This window comes from Glycine soja, chromosome 5 (genome assembly GCF_004193775.1).
Source record: "Glycine soja cultivar W05 chromosome 5, ASM419377v2, whole genome shotgun sequence".
NCBI classification, from domain to species: Eukaryota; Viridiplantae; Streptophyta; class Magnoliopsida; order Fabales; family Fabaceae; genus Glycine; species Glycine soja.
The window spans coordinates 509,218-531,652 of record NC_041006.1 but is presented as its reverse complement, the minus strand read 5'-3'; the positions used below and the strand labels follow the sequence as shown (position 1 = coordinate 531,652).

General features: G+C 27.6%; 1 protein-coding gene across 1 annotated transcript; it reads right to left on the bottom strand.

The window, feature by feature from the left end:
* Positions 1 to 16,687: 16,687 nt before the first annotated feature.
* LOC114411673 (ADP-ribosylation factor) lies at positions 16,688 to 21,349 on the bottom strand. Its single transcript, XM_028375321.1, has 7 exons — positions 21,184 to 21,349; positions 20,865 to 21,024; positions 19,793 to 19,863; positions 19,421 to 19,540; positions 17,854 to 17,972; positions 17,588 to 17,669; positions 16,688 to 17,105 (listed from the first exon to the last, which is right to left on the bottom strand). Exons 2-7 carry the CDS (start codon positions 21,010 to 21,012, stop codon positions 17,100 to 17,102), a joined length of 546 nt encoding a protein of 181 aa, XP_028231122.1. The 5' UTR covers positions 21,013 to 21,024; positions 21,184 to 21,349; the 3' UTR covers positions 16,688 to 17,099.
* Positions 21,350 to 22,435: the final 1,086 nt, after the last annotated feature.

The following is a 22,435-nucleotide window of genomic DNA, read 5'->3' as shown; positions in this document are numbered from 1 at the left end:
TGAATAAAGACTTGCTAATGAAGATAAGTTTAAATTGTTTAATGAATAATATATAGTTATAATGGTATATGTAGTTTTTTTATTTAAGAAATGCCTTTCAATTAGCTATAATAGATGATTAAAAAATTATTTTTTAAATGATCAAAATCATCTTGGTCAAAAAGCATATGATGAATTCATCATCCGTCCGTACTTGTTTTAATTTACTAAACTGCGGGAAACTTAATCAAGAAATTTAGAGTCAATATCCAATTTTATCCTACAGTCATTGTCATAATTCATTTTTTTAGTAAATTTAAAATACTTCTATCATAATTTAGTTGTTTGAATATGAGATTTTAAAGAATTTAAAATGATATCATTTTTTAAAAAAAAATTAATAGACTAAAATTATAGGAATTAAAATTCCACCTAAATGGCAAGAATTTCAAATTCTCTTCTCTCACACCGTAGGCCCTTTTGTTCTCTCTCACACACCTTGTGTTCTTCGCGTCCTCTCGCACCCTAGCTCTCTTCTCTGTCTCACGCTTTCATTCACACTTCTATTCTATCTCACGCTTCCGTTGTGCTCGTTCTCTCTCAAGTGGTTGTAGGTTTCTCAATCTTCATTCTCTCTCATAGTGATTCTAGGGTTGATGAATAATGTGCAATCCACTTATTAGATTTGCATTCCCTATTTTTCCTACACCTTAGGGGTACCTAATGTCAACTTGCCCAAGTCCTTGACTACGTCTAAGCTTAGAAAAAGTTAAAAATCCTTAACATTGCCAAGCAATATGATAAAATCTTTTGTGTGAGATTCCTCTTGTGCAAATGGAAACTGGTATTGATCTACAAAGAGTTAGCATAAAACCTTTCCTAGTCCTCTAGATTTATGTCTTAACTTAATTCAATTGGTTGCATAATTCTTAGAGGTCTATAGAATATTTGATGAATATAATGCCAAAACATGACAAAGGTGTGAAGTTGCAGAATTTTTCTGCATAATGTTGAGGGTTAGGCGCTTGTTTGACCATCTAAAGCCCTTACGCTTGGTTAAATATGATTCTCTTGTCCCCTTCACATGTGATGAGTGTAATAGCCAACATGGTATTCAATTCTAATGTGAGTGAACTTGTGCCTTCATAGATATAACTTTGGAACATATAGTTCTCTGCATTAAATAAATTATAAAATTCTAATGACAACAAAGATAGCTTATAACCTATATCTATAGTACAAGAATTTAGGAAACTCAATTGTTTGGAACATACCATGACAGATACTATGCCTAAATGGTTCTATACTGGTATCATGTAAGTTAAGGTGTCTAAAATTAGCTTGATTATGTGCATTAATTAATCTTGAAGTCCTATGTGCATGCTTATTTATAGGATTGCTTCCTTGTGTGTGTGGAATTTAGTTAATTTGTGATAAACTACCATTCACACTTTGATTATAACGAGTATGAAATTGAGAAATGGTTGAGAATATAAGTGAGATGGTTGACTTGTTGTTTGTGGATTGAATCCTATAAAGATACTCTAATAACTTGTGACATTTGGTATCATCCCAATTGTATTGTGTGAATAGAAAATTGTGTACAAATTACCCTTCATGATGACGGAGATGGGAGATTTTGATTTGAAAACTTTGGCAGGGACTAAGTGTCCTTCCTACATTTTATTTATGATGGTCTTAGTTAACTTTTATTTATGATGGTTTTAGTTAATAGAAAACCGTGTACAAATTGTTGGGTAAATAACTTTTTCTCTACATTTTATTTATGATGGTTATAGTTAATTTTTTATTAAATGGAATCATGTGTCATACTAAGTTATTTTTTCTTCCTGTTGTGACTTATATTATTTTGTTTCTTTTGTGTTAGGTTATTGTGAACAAGGAATAAAGAAGTTACATTCTTACAAAACAAGAAAAAAAGTTGATTCTTCCATAATTGTTTGATTATGTTATTTGTTTTGGATCTTCTAATTTGTAAAATAGTTCGTGAATGATTGAGTATTATCACTGAAGTGACATCAATGTGGATGATTTATGATTTTAGATCTTGATATGTATTGGAGTATTTTCTTCTCTTATAAACAATGAAATTAATATTAATATTTGAATTTTGTATGAAATGATTGTCCTTAAATTACATAATTGTTTATTTCCAATGTGCTTTTAAAAATTATTGCAAGACTACATAATTGAAATTTTAATAAGGAATTAGATTGAACAAGGAATTACATATCATTCATATTTAATTTTGTAATATTGTTTAATCCAATTTTTTTTGTGTTAATTCAAGAATATTGTGTAAGACTCAAAATTGTTTAGCATTAAAATTATTTTGATTATTTAATTATTAAATATTAAAAAATTAATTATTAAATATTTTCTAGCATTAAAATTATTTTGAATATTTAAGTATTTAAAAAATTACTAATATTTATTTTTATTCAATATTGAAATTTTAATTTTTAAATAAATATTTAAAAATGAAAATTTGAATTTCATTGAAACTACATTACTTTATCCAATCAAGGAAATTAAAATACAAGAAATTGAATTGCTTCATCCAAACAAAATGTTTACAAAATGAAAGGAATTTAAATCAAGGCAATTAAAATGTTCTCTATTTGAATTTCCTAAAAAATTTCAAATCCTCCATCCAAACACAAGGTTATAGTTTTTATTCGGTGACAATTTCATTTGTATACTATGAAAATGAACAATTTAGACCATAAATATGTAAATGTATCAACAATTTAGTCCAACTGTTAACTTATTTTTGTTTTAGTTAACGTTGAGTGCATACATGGTATGTGAATGTTGACATGACAAATCTACGTGTGCAAAGGGATATTCCACATCAAACAATTATATTTTGGACTAAAATATCAATGAAATTTTTTTAAAAAATTTTGATTTTTCTATTTTTGAACCGAATGACTATTTTGGAAGAAGTTTTCTTCTTCCTAATTTTTTGATAATACATTATTACGCAATGATACTTGGTCCCAACAGATATAACTTAATGAAAAAAATGGTCCACGACACTTTCATGAATTAAAAACGCGTATTCATAATTAAACTTAAGATTATGTTCATAACATAGCCAAATAGTAACAAAATTTCTAATATGACAAAACTAAAAAAAGACACCAAATTATGAATTGACATCCGTCATTCTAACCACAAGCCTAACATAATATGGTCACAACACAAATTCCAAAAAAACAAGTTAAGAAAGTAATTAGTTCTTAAAAAATAGTTATCAGAAGAAATAATAGCTTATTCATCACAACATGCCTAGCCATCTAAAATACCAAGTTATTTTTATGAATCACTTAGAAGGAGGTTCAGGGCAGTAGAAACATAGTGTTAGAATGTAATTCATGAAATTTGGTTGGTTCATTCTTGAAGATAGCCCACTTAGAAAAGGAACTCTGATCATAGGAGTTGTAGGGCAGATTGGAGGTAGTCTAAATGCAGGTGTTGTTGGTATAAATATTGGGACATTTACAACTTGTGGTGAAACTTCAACTACAATTGGTTCAATGACTAATGCACTTTGAGAGTAAATAATTTTCTCCTGCAGTGAATGAATGAAATTAATATAAATTAACAAATAACAACATTCTAAATAAACATCAAATATATTGAGTAATAGTATATTATTGTCTCAATTGTTGCTTACATATTTTCAATTCACGAAAGTGTCTTGAACTATTTTGTTATTAAGTTATATCTATTGGGGGACCAAAGTGTCATTATTTAACAACGTATTAGCACGAAATGAGGAAGAAACTTCTCAAAATAGTCATTAGGTTTGAAAATAGAAAAATCAACATTTAAAAAAGTTTCACTAACATTTTAGTTCAAAATATTGTTGATTGATGTGGAACGCCTCCTTGCACACGTTGCTTTGCCACGTCAACCTTCATGTGTCACATATGTACTCAACGTTAATGAAAACAGAGATAAGTTAATGGCTAGACTAAATTATTGGTATATTTTCACATTTGTGAACTAAATTGTTTATTTTCATAGTACAGGGACAAAATTGTCACCGAGTGAAAACTACAAGGATGAAATTGGTAATTTACTCATAAATCTGCCTCAATTGATTAAACAGTGTGTGTGAGTTATTATAAGTTTATTAGTATTTCTTTCACACCATAATAATTATCATGTAAGAAATTTTTTTTAAAATAATTGTCATTTTAGGTTTCGCCAAGCGACTTATTTGGTCTTTTATCTCATTTTTCTTCAGTTTGGTCATTTATCTCTTAAAAAGTTTAATTTGATCCTTATCTTATTTTTTTTGTTTAGTTTAGTCCTTTTATCTTTTAAAAAAAATTGATCATTTATCTTATTTTTTTGTTCAACTCGATCATTCGGTTAATTTAAGATTGATGTTGTTAATAATTTAAAAAGAAACTTTTTTAGTTAAAAATAAAGTGAAGGAGAAAGGGAAAAAACTAAACCAAAAAAGTTTATTTTTACATGATTAACAACTTGAATTTTAAATAGGTTGAATTACCAAATTCAACATAAAAAATTAAGATAAAAGACAAAATTAAACCAAAAAATAAGATAAAGGAACAAATTAACACATACACACACATATGTATTTATAATTATGTATCTATACACTAGTATTTTAATCTATGTAATGTACATGATACATAATTATTTATATCATTAAAATTATAATGATTTTGAATATACGAATTATATTATAATTTAAAAATTATAAATAAATACTTTTAAACATATGAATTATATTTTATATTTAAGAAAAAAAATTGGGTTAAATAACCTTTTGTCTTGAGATTTTTCAATTTATTTTATTTCTTTAAAGATTTTTATTTTGATTTTAGTCTTTTAAAGTTTTTTTTGTTTTAGTTTTTACTATCAAATAACAAGTTAAATGTGATATAATAACGAAGTTGGCAGACTTTTTTACCAAAATAAGTGGTGTCGAAAAATTATTTACCAAAGATAGATGATTTTGACATTAACTTTAATTATGACTTATGTAAATAAGCAACTTCTTGCATTAGTTATAACTATAATTGATATAGAAAGTCAATTTTTTACATTAATTATACCTAAAATTAACGCAAAAAGTCACATTTTTTACATGAGTTAAATTACAACTAATATGAAAAGTCTAGATCACTCATTTTTGGTTAATAGATTTCAAAACCATTCAATTTGGTATATGATTTTACAAAATTACTTAATTTGGCAAAAAAAGTCATGTGGTAGCCCAATGACCTATCACATTATTAAAGAGTCTAGCAAAATAGTCACATATAATTTTTTTTGTAAATTGTTTTTTCAATATTTATTTATTCAAAATAGTTGATGATATCAGACTAATTGACAAAAGTTTAAAAATAAATTTTACAAAAGTTATACATGACTGTTAATGATGTGACAAATCAATGGTTGTGAATATCATTATTAATGATTTGTTAATATTGTTACTCGATAATAAGGACTAAAACAAAAGGCTTAAGTATTTAAAGGACTAAAGCAAAAAACTCTAAGGAACTAAAATAATTAAAAGAAACATTTTTTTACAAGGATCAAAAGGTTATTTAAGCCTAAATAATTTTATATTGTGATATAAGGTGTTTTTTTAATTTTATTGATAATTTTTTAAAAAAAAAATATTAAAATTCAATTTATAAATAAAATCAAAAACTAATATATTGAAAGAGATAAGAAGTTAATAAAAAATTTTAAAAATGCTCTCCTTGGATTAAACATCTAAAACCACTATAAATTACCAATCGGTTTAGTTCCTAAAATAGTAAATTATGCCTCAAAAGGGTTTTAATTTGTTTCATATTTCATCTCTAAACTCACATAATTTTGCACATTTTGTCACCTTTAAAGTGTATTTAAGCATTTTAAAAATGAGAATTGAATCATTGACCTTTTCTTTCTTTAATACTACCAAAATCATTTAAAAAATTTGTTTTTATATAATTCATTGACGGACTCATAAAAAATAAAAATATACACGATAACAAATCCTTATATACATATATATAACTATATTTTTAATTGCACTTTTAATCTCCTGAGTATATATTTATATTTATACCAAAAAAATATAAATAGTTGAGATGATAAATTTATTTATTAAATATTTAAAATGTAATACAAAATCTAATTTATTTTTTCATTACTAACATCTCTTATTAAAATTGTGTATATATCTAAGTTGTATACAAATGAAAATATATTTAAAAATAAATATGTATATAATTAGAATAATATAAAATATTTGAAAATCTATAATCGTTTGAATACATATCAATATTCACAAATATTTATATATAACTTTGATAAATATCTATATACTAACATAAAAATTTATAATAACATTAAAATATATAGATAAAAAAATTAATAACGTCGACGACATCGGATATTTCCCTAATATAAAAAAACGAAAAATATTATTATAAATTAAAGTAAAGATTTATATTTTATATATACCATTACTTCATTTGTTAATTTTACGTTTAGTTCTACAAGTGTATGTTCATATCCGTTTTATAAAATAAATTAAAAGTTAAGAAGATAAATTTAGTTATTAAATATTTTTTAATTATATAGATTTATAAATTATACAAATTTATTTACTGGATATATAAAATTATTTACTAGTTAGACTATACAATATCTTATTAAAAATATTAAACATTTAATTTCTGAAAAACTGCTCAACAAATAAAAGGGTGAGAGATTTATAAATAATTTAATATAATTGAATAAAAAAATATACAATTAAAATAAAAATATTTAATAAATAAATCTGTCCTTTTAACTTTTAATATTTTTATGCAAATATAAACATACACTTAAAAGATAAATATGCACACACATATAGTAGTCATATAGTATAGGCAGATAAATAATTTAGATGTGACTGGTTATTCAGACTCAGACTTTGCTGGTTGTGTTGATTCTCGCAAATCAATATCTGAGTACATTTTCATGATGGCTGGTGGAGCTATTTCATGGAGGAGTGTTAAGCAGACTTTAACTGCTACTTCTACCATGGAAGCTGAGTTTGTCTCTTGTTTTGAGGCTACATCACATGATGTATGGCTTAAGAATTTCATTTTTGGGTTGAAGATAGTTGATACTATTTCAATACCTTTGAGAATTTTCTACGATAACTCAACTGTTGTCTTTATGGCTAAGAATAACAAAAGTGAAAGCCGAAGTAAGCATATCAACATTAAATACTTAGCCATTAGAGAAAGAGTAAAAGACAAGAAAGTGGTCATTGAGCATATAAGCACTGAGTTGATGATCGTTGATCCTTTAACGAAGGGCATGCCACCATTTAAATTTAAGGATCATGTAGAAAGAATGAGACTTGGTTTCACTTTATGATTGTATACATACAAGTTAGAGTTAAAACTTTTGTATTATGATATTTTCTCATATTCAGGTGCACATTGATTTATTTGAGAAAAAACTATGTTTTAGACCAAGAATAAACATTGGGTTTATTCATTAAGTTTTATTACCACGTGGAGTATACTGCTTGGGAAATTGAGCATATTGTAATACATGGATGATATTACTCGTTATAAGAGGAATTATCACTATGATTCTTATATTCATTTCTTAAAAAGATTGAGCATTGAATTATTTTAATCAATGAGTCAACACGTTTGGACCAAGTGAGAAAATATAATAATTTGGTCTATACGTTTTGGAAAATAAAATGCTTCATCAGTTTTGGAATTGAGAAGTCAAATATTGAATAGCTACTAATGGGTGGTAATGACCACTAATGAGTGGTAATGGCTACTAAATGCATTCTTGATGGTAGAATACCTATATATAGCACATGTATTTGGTCCCTGAGCTCACCTCTTCTAATTTTGTCTGATACATCATCTACAGAGAAAGAGTGAAAGCTTGAAAGACTCAAAACAAGTCAACTCTTTCATGGCAATGGCTGGAGGTACATTTTGATTTTTGTGTTTCCGCATTTTGTTAATGACCTATGTTTCGTTTTATAGTTTGTAACATCACAAGTTAAAAAATTTAGTCTAATATTTCTAACATCTTTTGAAGCAATTGGAGTGACGACGATAATGATAGTGAAGGCAACGATGATGACAAATGGTGGAGGTGGTAGTTGTGGTGGCAACAACCAAAATAGTGGTGTTGTTGGTGATTACTATGGTTGCGATGACGACAATTAATGGTGGATGTATGTTGTGAGCAATGGCGACAATTGTCCCCCATAATTTTTTTTACTTCAATATATTGAATAAATATTTTTTGTCCCCTCCCCCCCCCCCCCCCTCCCAAAAAAAAATAGGGATTGCCCCCATATGATTTTTTTTTTAAAAAAAGAACAGAAAAATTATAAAAGATAAATAGATAAATAATTTGCTACTAATTTTATCCGGTTTATCTTTTTATTTTTTTAATGAGAATATGTAATTTTTAAAAGCTCGTAATATATTTCATTTATGAAAATATTATAGAATATTTTTTTGACCCTACAAAAAAAAAATTATAGATCCACCACTAACGACAATGACAATGATAGTGATGAAAACTACGGTGGTGGAGATGACAACAATAGGGTCGATGGTGGTCACAACAACAATATAATAATGGTGGTGATAATAGTAACGATGGTGATAAGACATTTTTCATGATAGAAAGATTAATGGTGTTAGATGTCACATTATAAATTCAAGAATTTTTTATATTTAGTTTAAGGATTTAAATTAATATTTAAGAATGTAATTTATATTTAATTTGAGACTTAAATTCTTTTTTCATCATTCTATTAATTATGTTTGTCTTTCATTTTAGTCTATCTAAATTAATGATGACATGATACTCCGTGAAAGTGACTGGCATGATGTTATCATTAAGTGATGACATCATCATGTCATCATTTTTGTAACATTGATGATAGGAACGAAAAGTAAAACAAACATAATTTATAAGAATTAAAATTGAAAAATGAATTGCAATGACAAAAATAAATAAAAAATGTTAAATTTGAAGGATGAAAAATATATTTAAACAAATTTTATTAATAACATAAATTTGATAAGTGAGTGTGGAATGCTCTTTCATTTTCCTGATTAACATGTTTTTAACCTTTTCACCATTATAATATAAATAAAGTCCTTCTAATCTTGTATATAAGTGTTTTTAAGGTATCTAGTATATATTTTTTAAAATTTAAATATCTTTTTAATCCTTTAAAACAAATAAATTTTTATTTTGGCCCCTATAAAAAAATTCTTTATTTTTCTTTCCACTAAAACTTGAAATCATAATTTTTTATCCCTATAAAATAAGTGTACTTTGGTTTTGATCCCTATAAAATACTTTATTTCAAATTTTATTCCTCCAAAATTTGAAACCAATATTTTTATTTTTTATCCCTAAAATTTGACACATCTTAATGAGTGATGCACAATAGTAAGATTCAAAGGACTCGTTGTGGGGCGATTGTAAGACTTTGGCTTTTGGTTTATAAATATAATTTTTAAAATAAAACGTATTTGAGAAAAATGAAGTTAAAATAATTTTTAAATCAATTTTAAAATATTTTTATATTCATTTTCAAAATCAAGAAAAAAGATTTGTGAATTTAATTTTTAATTCTAAAAGTAACATTATTCCTACATTTGAAATCACTATTTTTTTATTTTGTCTTTAATGTTCATTTTAATGTAAATAGATAACATTAATTTTATGAATCTAAAAAAATAATTACAAGTGTCATATGTTTGACATGGTACCATATAATAATAGGTGATAATTAGAATAGTAACTTAACCTTTGGTTGACACAACTAGTTAATGAGTGTCACGTGACAATAAGATCTAAAAATAATGATTCCAAGTTTTTGAGATATGGAAACTAAAGAGAGAGAAAATTGAGATATGGAAACTAATAATAGGTGACAATTAGAATAGTAAGTCTTCTTTTATTTATAATGTTTGTTCATTTTAAGAACTACTATTTGAATTTAATTAATTTTAATTTATTTAAATTTTGAATCTTAATATGCTATATTATATTTAAAATATATATTTTGTATATGAAACATTTTAGGATTATCGTAATATTAATTAAACTCAATTTATATATATATTTTTTTCATTTTGACACCATATCAATAAATTATATTTATTTATTCAAATAAATTTTCTTTATTTTCTTCCTCCATTTTAGAAGTTTTACCTCTTAGTTTTTTATATGAAAAAATAAAATATTAATTATTAATAATAGATTATCTATTATTTTATTTTATTTATTTTATATTTATAAATTAATTTAAATTTTAGAATATCTAAATAATACAAAATACCCTAACCAATTTTCATTAGCTCTAGTTCTTTCCATGAACCAAAAATTCATTAAGGACGTACATATTTTTGTTTTGTTTTTGGAAGCACAGAAGGAAATCGACAAAATCAACTAGAATATAATCAAAAGCAATTAATAAAATGTGGTCGGGATTGCTTATAGTGGTAATCAATATTTTTAATGAATGAAGGAAAAGTACAATAAGGATGTGACCCTAAAAGAAAGGATGTTGCATCATGATCCATGGTTTAGACTAAAATAAATATAGTTATTTAGTTAAAGTGACCACTTCCTAACTTAAATCAAGTGAACCACTAGATTCATTATATGATCAAATCAATGTGTCATCTTCTTTAATTTTTCTCACCGGCCAACTAGCATTTTTCAGTTCAGACACCAAGGAAAGTTGCATAAAAGCATTGCTCCTTTGGCAAATCCATGTTATGGGTCTTGATATATTTGAGTGCACCCGTCACCATGATCCAACACACTCCACCTCCATTGCTCTAAGGAATACTTTATAGTAAAAATTATATAATTATTTGTTAAATATACAATTTTGAAAATTATTAATTTTAAGAAGCAATTCTAGTTTTGTTTATTATGGAAATTAGAAAATAGATAAATCATAAGTAGATTAGATAGATTGAATAAAGCTCAAATTTTTTTCCAATAAACAAACTTGATATTGATTCATGTTACTAATTAATAGAGAACAAGAAATATATATTGACATTATAAAATAATTTTATATAATTATTCAATTACAATTCATTATTTATGAAAAATTTGTTGATTTTTATAATAATTACATAAAAAATCATACATATGATAATTTATAATAAAATAATAGTGTAAAATTATTTTATATTATCTGTATATAGTCATTAAACTCTTAATTATAACAAAGAAACTTATAGAAATTAAAATGAGTGTTTTCAATGGGTCCAAAGTTCGTGTATGCTAAAGAAATCTCTTTGATCCAGGCATTAAAATTTGGATTCCCTTATAGGCATAAGAGTCCAGCAACACTACAGAAGAGACCATTATGTGGTTGCTTTAGTTGGAAATGTTGTTGATTCCTTTCTAAAACGTTAAGTGCTTAAAGAAGAAGATAACATGGGATTAGTGGCTAGAAAACTATTGGGACTTTGGAATGTCTACTTTATTTAGGGACCTTAATTACGACTCACATGTGAGAGAGCTAAAGTGAACTCGCAAGAACCCATCCCAACCACACATATTTTGTGGCTAAGTAAGGCTTTTATATTTGTCATCTATAGTAGTAGCTACCAAGATAAGCCACCTGCTGTGGATTGGTACATACCAAGTTAACGACAGTGTCATATTCATACGTGTTTAGATTGATTTGATTTATCTTAAATTTAGAAGAAAAAAAACATGTTAAATTGAAAATAATTCATTTTTAATCATTTCAAACTTTTTTTAAAGAAAAGTTAATGAAAATGTGTATTTTTATAATGTGAGTGGTAGGTGTTGATTTTCATGCGTATATTATTATTATTATTATTATTATTAAATTCAAATTAAAAATTATTTTATTTTAAATGCTAAAAATCCTATTGTCTCTATAATATTATTTTTATAGTAATATTATTATATTTAAATTTAAATTAAGTATTATTTTTATATTAATTTGTTTCATCGAAAGAATAGAACAGAGTGGTTTAAATTTATATAATTAAATGATTGTGTTTACTCTATGCATTTGACGATAATAATAAAAAAAAAGTTTTAAAAAAATATCCAAACTTAAATTATTATATAGAAATTGACGATAATAATATCACCGGTCAGCACTAAAAGGTTATTTAGTTCAGGATTTTTTCTACTATTATAGATAAATATGCGATCAAAATTGATTGACAAATCATATGAGACACTAACTATACCATTGTTATCTAAAACTTTAGGGTTTATATATGTTTTTTTCCCTTAAATTTGAGTATTTTTGTTTTTAGTTCTTCAAATCTAAATTTATTTTTTTAGTTTTTTAAATTTGAAAAATATTTTTCAATCTCTCTTAATTGATTTTTGAAGATTTAGATACATAATCTGAGACAAGTTTTTTAATTACAAGAGTGACTTAAAAGAACATTTTAGAAATTAACGGATTTTAAAAAAAAAGTAAATTTAAATTTGGAAAAAAAAACAAAAGTAACTTAAATTCAACGATAAAGTATATATTTAAGCCAAAAAGTAATGAGAAAATATTCTGTTGTTTAATATTTAGACTAGTTGAAGATTTTTTTAGTTCATTAGGGTAAGTTGAGGATGGAAATCACACACGTCATTTTAGAAAAATTACATCTGATTCCTCACGTTTTAACGTGGTTACTATGATTAATTGTACTCTTCGTTCCTTTCTCCTCTGGTTCAGCTCGTTGTTTCTCGCGACGGTGAGGTGCGTAGTCTCTGATCATGTTTCCTTCACCAGCGTGGATGAATTCACAATTTATATATATTATTTGGAAAAGAATCAAATAATATTGACATTATTCAATAACTTCTAATTGAATAATTTTATTTCAAAATTTATGGGTTCAGATCAGGTAGATCATATCTACTAAATGTAACATTGTGGGTGCATCGAAAGGCTCTCTTGATCTGGCAGCATGTGCAAGCATTTTTCGCAATAGCAAGGCTGATTTTATAGGAGGTTTTTCTTCTCATTTAGGAATCTAGAATGCTCTCTATGCAAAACTGGTAGGAGCTATGTTGGATATTGAAAAGGGTGGAGCCATCTTTTGGTTAGAATGTGATTCCTTGTTGTTTCTGCCTTAAAAATGAGTCTCTTCTACGTTAGAGGCTTACAAATATATGGCAACATAATACATTGTATAGCTGTGACTAACAATATATGATTTTTTTTTACTTGATCACATTTACCATGAAGACAATACATGTGCAGATATATTAGCTTCTCAAGGGGTAAATACTCACGGTTTTTTTTTTTAATATCCTAAAAGATATTACCTTTGTTCTTATATAAAAAGACTTTTTAAAAAAATGATTAATTTAGTTAATCATATTAAATTTGTCAATTATTTATACTCTTCTTTCAAAATTATTTTTTATTTATCTCTCCACTTAATTGTTTTTTACCAAGAAGTAATTAATTTTTGAAAAGAGAATATTGTAATTAATTAAGGATATTATAGGATAAGAATAATCAAAACATTAAACTTTTAAAAGAGTCTTATAAAAAAAGGCAAATAATAAAGTGAAAAATATCTTATATATAAAAATAGAGGTAGTATCAAGTACCTTTTGCCTTCTTATTAAATTTTTAAAACATACCCTAATATAAGAGTTTATTACATGAAAACTAAAACTTAAACTTATATTACATAAACAAATCTATTATAAAGTTCTTGGCACTTATATGCCTTACAAAACATAAGAAAGGTACCTAAACATAAACTAAATCTCATGCATTGGGAGATACAAAACTATAAACATATTTCTTCATGCAAGCATCATCATGCTCCAAGTTTTTCTTTGAGCACATTCACCTGTTAAAGAACATGAAACTAAAAGAGATGAAACATAATATTTTAATGTGTTTTAAAAGGACTTTAGATTGACTCTCTATTCTATAGATGCTTCTCTTAACTCTCATGGCTTATTTTCTTTTCTTAAACATTCGATCTCATAACTATTATTCCATCGCATTATCATTTCTTTCTCATTGGCCCATACATTAACCTTTACTTAGACACCTAGAGTTGATCAGATTGACCATCTCTAAGTCCACTAGTGTCCTAAGACACCTAAATATCATTTTCTTACTCTTGATCTCTCACTAGAATCTCGCTTCACTCTTACGTTAGATGAAAATGTGTATAACCTTTTCTTTTTTCTAAATTGTCCAACTAGAGCTCACATCCCCTCTCTATCAGGCATAACGTCTTTTTAAAAGTTAGTTATATAATATCCTAAGTTGGACTAATTCATACATATAACATAAACAAATTCTAATCAAAGAAAAGAGAATAAAACTAAACTTTATACACTTCAAAAATAAGATATATAATAACCAGAATTTTATAACAAAACTCAGTTTATATAAATGTCCTCATATATATATACATTTATAGACATAAACTGGCCACAACATCATTATTCAAACATTAACTAGTCTTCATAAAACAACAAACATTATAATTCACATTTTAAACATCTCCTATAAAAATCTCTCATATTTCAATCATTATAACAAAATCTCTCACCATAGAGTTTTTTACATATTTGGCATATTCTATGCACCCATCGTATACAACAACAAATGAATATTTTGTACACCAATGATTCTCCCATCATATTTCTAATGACAGAAATATTTTTGTGCACCAACTATACACCCATTGCATACCAATGACATTTGGTATATTTTTGTGCATCGATTATGCATCCACCATATACCAAGAACATTTATCATCAACTTAACCATAATACATATTCACCTCATCAAGTATAAACATCTCATCAATAATATAAGATAATGTTTTCTTCGATAAAACAGTCATAGTCTAATCACTACCTTATAATTATGTACCAATTTAACATTTTAACACCAAACGCACTTATGGATATACAAGGGTAAAAGCAAAGGAAGTAACTAAAGAACTCTAGCCTTTATACTCTCCAAGTGTCCCCTTAAAAGGTTCCCCAAAGATGTTATTTGGATCATTTCTCGCTTAAGCTGGAAGTTTTCTCACTTAAGCAAGATTGCAGCTTAAGCTCAACTGACAACTCGGCTCCCAAGAGGCACTCTCGCTTGCTAGAATTCTTGTTTAAGCCATAACTTTTCTCGCTTAAGCCCTGTGCCAAAAACTACACTTCACGATTTGGGTTCCTCTCTATCCCAAATATGTTCCTAAGCTTCCCAATCATTCCTAAACACACCAAATCAAACCTACAAGACAATTTTTTTAACCAATATAAGAAATAATAGTTAGAAAAATATTGTAGTTAATTTTAATATTCTAATTTAGTATTTATACACTGGATTGACCTAGTGGTAGGGTTGGGGAAGATGAATAAATAAAACACTTACTACTTAATTTGTGAGGAAAGAAATTTGCCACAGAAATAATACGCCTGCAACAAATAAAGGAGGATTAAATGTGACAAACCGACAATTTGGGATGGAAAATTCTTCACAATTTGTGAGGGATAAAAAGTTTGTCACATATAATGAAGGATTAGTTGTTATCTATAATGGCCAAAAATTTTCACAATTTGTGAGGGATACTGAGTTTGTCGCAAATAGCAAAGGATTAATTGCTATCTGTGATGCGAAAAAAACCTTCACAGTTTGTGAGGGATTTTCATCCGTCATGTTTAACGAAGGAAAATCATATAAAAGTTATTCATTTTTTTCATAAGATGTGAAAGAATAAATTCTGCAATTGATTGTACGTGATGGCCCAAAAAAATCCCTCACTAAAGTATTTTTTATGCCAAATTTTGGAAGGACTTTTAGTTTGTCACATACTTTGTCACCAACAAATTCAATGATAGATTTTTCTTTATTTAGTGGCGGATTCGATCCCTGTTGATTTTTTCTACTAGTATAATAACAAATTATTACGTTAAGTTGTAAATTGATGTCGTTTATCCTTACAAAGCTGATTTTATGATTTCTTTTTTGTTTAAATTTTTTAATGATGTGTGATTTTATTGTTAGTTGTATCCATTGATAATACATTGAGGATGTATATATCAAGTTTTGTTTTTCATGTGCATGATAAAAATTGAATCCTAAGATACTTAAAATAAAATACTTAATTATTTTCTTTTCTTTATATAAAGAAGATAATGTTACATGAAAGACTAAACCAACTCAAAATCTCAAGAAAAATAGTTACGGTTGTCTTGGTTATTAGCCAACATAAATAAGATCAATAATATAATTATTTCTTTTCTTAATTTATAAAATAAAGATTTGTATAAATTAAGATATACATATAAATTATTTTAATATGTCTCAAAATAATCATATGCGTATTTAAAAGAGAAAGAAGCATAGGATGCTTTCCATCGGTTTTGATGATAAGTTATGACTTATAAGTTAGGAACTACACAATATTTTTCTAATTTTGCCCATCTTAATTTCTAAAATGTCAACTTTTTCTCATCCTCTAATTGATATTTAACAAAAAAAATCCTCTAATTGTACACCATAATACATGTTTCAATATAAACTTTATTACTATAATTAATTTAGACACACATCTGAATCACAATAAATAATTAACCAATTCTATCAAAATTAGGTCTGCTCAACTTTAAAACAAACAGGTACCAAGTCTATCTGAACTGGAATTTCGCAAAGACAATATTTGAACAGGTGACTCTTGGCCCAAGAGCAAAAACTGGCGCAATTTTCTAATCCTCATTCAACTATCATCACCAACCAGCACTCCAAGAACAAAACGCACGGAAATATTCAACCAAAAATCAAACTAACAAAATGAACACAAACAAGGCACGCACAAGAGGGTCCAAGAGTTCCAATTATAGCTAAAAGTATTAGCTAATTTAAGCAATCATACAAACCCAAGTTACACAAAAGAAGAGAATACTTCTAGCAAGCATTCTGCTATTACAACATTGACAAGAAAGGATAAGCATCTTTCTCCAAGAACCGCCATACTCAGCAGGAAATCACCAGACAAGACCAAAATTTTTCAAATGTCTCATGCCTAAGAAAACAGAAAAAATTGGTAAGTCACCAAATATAAAATCTAAAATAACATCATGTTATTAACTATTTGAAGAGAGTTGTTCAGTCTAAAACTTTTTTACTTCCAATTTTCTATTACTCGTATTCTTCCTTACACTCTCATCTTCTCCCAATTCTATTATCTAAAAGTTAATTTTTAATAACTATTTTATAAAATAATTTTTAAAAGCTAAAAGACAAGAACTGAATAGACCTAAAAGTGTTTTAAAACAGAGATAAAAATCAATTCAACTCTATTTTTTAAGTCAGACATATTTGTATTTGAAAACCAAAAGCTGACAACTAGTAAGCACCCTAAACATGTCCTACATTTTTTCCTAACCACAGGAGGGAGGGCAGTCATATTAATATAAATACATGAAAACAGTACAAATCATGCAAATGGAGTCATCCTAACAATAACATTTTAATTTTAATTAGAACTACAGCATTAAGACTTACCTTGCTGGCAATGTTGTTAGAAAGCCAGTCCAAACCCTCATAGAGACCCTCTCCAGAAGTTGCACAAGTGCTTTGGATATACCTGAAATAAATCAAGCCATTGAATGAAAAATGGTTTCTCAGAAATGCAAGTCTCTTCGGTAGAAGTTAATGTAGCATTGTAGTTACAGAATAACCCCCGAAGGTTCCCTCATATATGCAAGAAATTTCAAATCATCATTTTTATCAATTGAGAGTTTATTTTGATTCATATCAGATCTCCATACCAGTGGCGTTGACGGAGTGAATGAAGTCCAAGCTTGTCAGTTATTTCTGCAGCATTCATTGCATTAGGAAGATCTTGCTTGTTGGCAAAAACAAGCAAAACAGCATCTCTAAGTTCATCCTGAAACAAAATCAACATTTAGATTCAAACACCAACATTATAAATTTCCAATACACTCATTTAATCCCAAAATCCTTATTTACATTATCTTGAATTTGGGTTAGGTATACGTCAACCCCAAAAGCTAGCTCATGAGGTGAGGATTGTTCATTTTTTTTACAAGTTCTACTTTAGCCATATCTCAACACCCTCCTCATGTCTAGGATTAGACATCTGGAACAAAGAGATTGTAGGAATTTTTTCTGTAATTACTGTAATTCCATAAAGACAATCACAAACTATCCTCCCTTTTACACTAACTCTTAACACATTACATGGGCAAAAAATAGGAAATAATTTTGATAACAAAAATCAGTAGGGAAATGCGGTGAAAATGAGTCTGTACAACCCATGTACATAGTATGAGTAAACATCACAAGAGAACTCCAAAAAAAAAGCAGAAAATACAAAAAATATCTTGGTAAATGAGTCAGTAGTGCACCCAAGCATTCCAAATTCCAATTACATCCATCATGTCTACAACGTTTCTATCAAAGGTCATAAATGATAATTAAAAAAATCCCAAATCAATGCATGATGTAATAACCTTTCATGCCTTTTCTTTTTTGGGTATTTTCTCTTTCGACATTTAAAAAAATACATAAACACTCCTGAAGAAAATTAAAAACTAATATGGTTACCAAACAAGAAGATTCCCTACAACAAATTGTCAGGCTTTGCAGCAAAATTGAGAGGAAAAGTTAGTTTCAAGATAGTAAACATTCAAGATTATATCACTTTTAATAAGAGCTGGTGTGCCTAGTCTTAGGGCTTTAGATAGATATGATCAAAAGCAAATAATAAAAAGCAATACAGAAAAGAAAGAATATAAATGGGGGTTTGAACCACTGAAGTACCCCTAGGACTAGAACACATTCAAAACCTTGGGAATGGGAAGCAGCCCTGTGGGGAGACTATATGTCACAAGGTCAAACGATAATTATTCCTATGCACAGCTCATAATGGGCTAAAACTATATTAGCCTTACCGCAAAAAAGGAAATATAGAAAAGCATGGACCAATTAACACACTTAGCAATAAGACTCCCTCTACCCCTAAAAAGATTTTCAAAAGACTTACACTGCACGACATGAAAGAGAAGCACGAAAAACACAAAATATGAAAATCATAAAAAGATAGATAACAAAGGATACGATGGAAACGGGTGTAATAGGGGCGGTTATGCCATTGACAGTTATTGTATTTGTTTAATACAGGAGTAGAGTGTCATGCAGAAGTTATGTACATTGCAATTCTAAATTCGGGACAGAGAATACTATCTGTAAGAGTCATATGACTCTGGGGCATGATAAATTCTTGTATTTCAGTGCAATTTAATAAAATTTCTATCAATTTATCACTGGTGTTATCAGGATATATGTGGGTGAAAGTAACATGGCTATAAATACCTCATTCAACATCCTGTGCAACTCATCCCTTGCCTCAACCACTCGATCCCTATCATTGCTATCAACCACAAAAATGAGACCCTGAGTGTTCTGGAAATAATGCCTCCACAGAGGACGGATCTGAATATAGCAACTAAAATCATTACCAAAAAAGCATAAACCCTTATAATAGAAAAAAATCATAAAGATGTAACAATTAAATAAAATACATCTGACATAAGTAACCAAAACATCTCACAGACATAAACAGTGATTAGAAAATGAAAGACAGTTTAAGATTGAGAATCATAACCGTTCATGACTTTTACTTGTTCTTAGCTACAATTACAACAAGAACAAACAAATATAAAGAGACAGGAAGAACAGCTTTACCTTGTCCTGACCACCAACATCCCACACAGTGAAGCTGATGTTCTTGTACTCCACAGTCTCAACATTAAATCCTGCAGAGAAAAAAAGTGATTCTCATTAATTTATACAAGTACAACCATAAGAGGACATTCTGCTTATCAAACCCAATTCAAAAAGTTTAAATTTCCACCGTCATGAATAATATCAAAGTATATAAATTAATTAATTAATAAGTGGAAAAAAAATAATTCAATATAGCAGATCAATTGAAATCTGTGAAAGACTAGTCACACTTTTATGCCTCCCAAAATAAATTTTCATAGAATAGAATGTAATTTCTGTTGATTTAACTGTCTATGTACCAATAATTAAAAATTGACTCCTACATGCATATAGCAGAAACTTCCACCTCCTCTGAATTGCCACAATTACTATTCTTAAAAAAAAATGTCATTAGAAAGAAACAACCCCTCTTTCACACACATGTATTCATTATGTGCAAACTTTTAGTGTGTTTGGGAACCAATTACATTCAACGTAACTGACGTTCTTTCAAAAGTAACAAAGGAGTTACTTCTACTTTTGGTACTTCGGAATGCACAAAGAGGCGTTTAGGAGCCCTCCAACGTTAATCCAAACACACTCTTAGTTTTTAACATTCCTATGAAAGTATGATTTCCATAACGAAAAATAACAACACAATTTTATCACCCCCAGGGGATCCATCAATTCGTGTGACGAGTTCATCTTGTCACATATTCAAAAATCACAATCACTACACTAATCTGAATAACAAACTTCAGATGTGCGATGTACACAATTATCCTCCTTCAAAGACAATCCTGTTCCTAACACCGTCGTCACACGCTAAATGTGTGCACCTCTCCTAGTTGATATTCATTCGAATCTTAGTCCGCCGTGTTTGAATTATAATTATAATAATTACAACTATTATTACATTACCACATAATTATAATTATAATTCAAAGTAAAAGAAAATTAAAAAAAAAAACGCAATAATAACTACGTTAGAACATATATTAAAAAGGAAAATTGAGGAGTAACAGTAACAGAGTAAGGAAAGTGAAAATACCGATGGTGGGGATGGTGGTGACGATTTCTCCAAGCTTGAGCTTGTACAAGATGGTTGTCTTACCAGCAGCATCGAGACCTACCATCAGAATCCTCATTTCCTTCTTCGCAAACAACCTGCTGAACAGCTTCGTGAACGACAACCCCATCTTCTCTCACTCCTAAATCGCAGATCCATCACAATTTCATTCCAATCACATAACAAAGTTAAGTCATTATAATAAATTAAGAAAATAAAAATTGGAACAGAGAGATTGATGAAAATGAGAGATCGAATTCGAAAGGGATTATTGAATCGGAGAGGGGTGGAATTTGCTTACCTCTTCTCGTTTGTTGGTTTTGTGGTTTATTCGAAGAGAAGAGCGAATCACGTTTTTTTTTTTTGTTCTCGGAGAAAGAGTGAAAGAGAGAGAGAGATCGCAGTTTCACTTCCACCGTTATTTAACAACAAATGTCTTCGATACGGCGACGCATTGTGTGTCCTCCAATTCTCCTTCTGTAATCAATTTTTTCTTAACAGGGTGTTTGTGGGTACGGTTTAACTCCATTTAAATTATTCATGAAATTCATTAAAACTAAGTTGATCAAATCTTTTGTGATTTATTTCAGAATCAATTGTCAAGACTTGTGTCATGTATAAAATAAAGCATCATCAATTGCAATAAAGTACAATTACTTGCTTCATTTTAAAAGAATAAACATAATTTACAAATCATATATCATATCATATCCAGCAAATTATTAAAAATAATACATTACTAGATCATTTTGGTTTAATTTGATTCAGTTTTTGCACGTCAAACCAAGAATTGGATCGAAATAATATAATTTAAAACATAAAAAAAAAACCAATGACCATTGATTTTTCTATGATTTTTTATTTTTTTAACCGATCTTCAATCTTATACTTTATTTGATTTGATTCTCAACATCCTAACCCTTTGAGTAAAAAAAAGATTAAATATATTTTTGATTTACATAAAATAAGATATTTGAAAAAATGCAATTAATGGACACAAGATGTATCCATCTATATGATATTAAATTTGATTACATGTTTATCAAAAAAATTGAGCGTCTCTAAATTTTTTTTCTAGATCTTTAATATACATATTATTTATCTATCATGAAATAAATATTAGGACAAAAAATAATAATTTTAAATTTTAGAAAGAAAAAAATTAATAAATATTTTTATGGAGATCAAAACTAAAATTTGCTCACTTTATAAAGAATTAAAACCATAATTTCAATTTTTGAATGAATAAAAATCATAATTCTTTTTACTTAAATTAAGTTCACTTATTTATAAGACTAAAACCACACATATATATATAGTCTTAAATTAATTCCTTGGAATTTTTTTGAGCTTTTGTACATTTTTTTTTTCATGCTAGATGAAATAATGAGTTATTCTAAGGAGTTGAATGATAAACATATAGTATAAAAGTTAACAACTTATTGCGTATAATAATTTATAATTAACATTGTAAGCATTTTAATAATATTAATGTATAGCTTATTTGTTTTCATACTACATCATAAAGATGTTTTATTATATTATTGTGCATA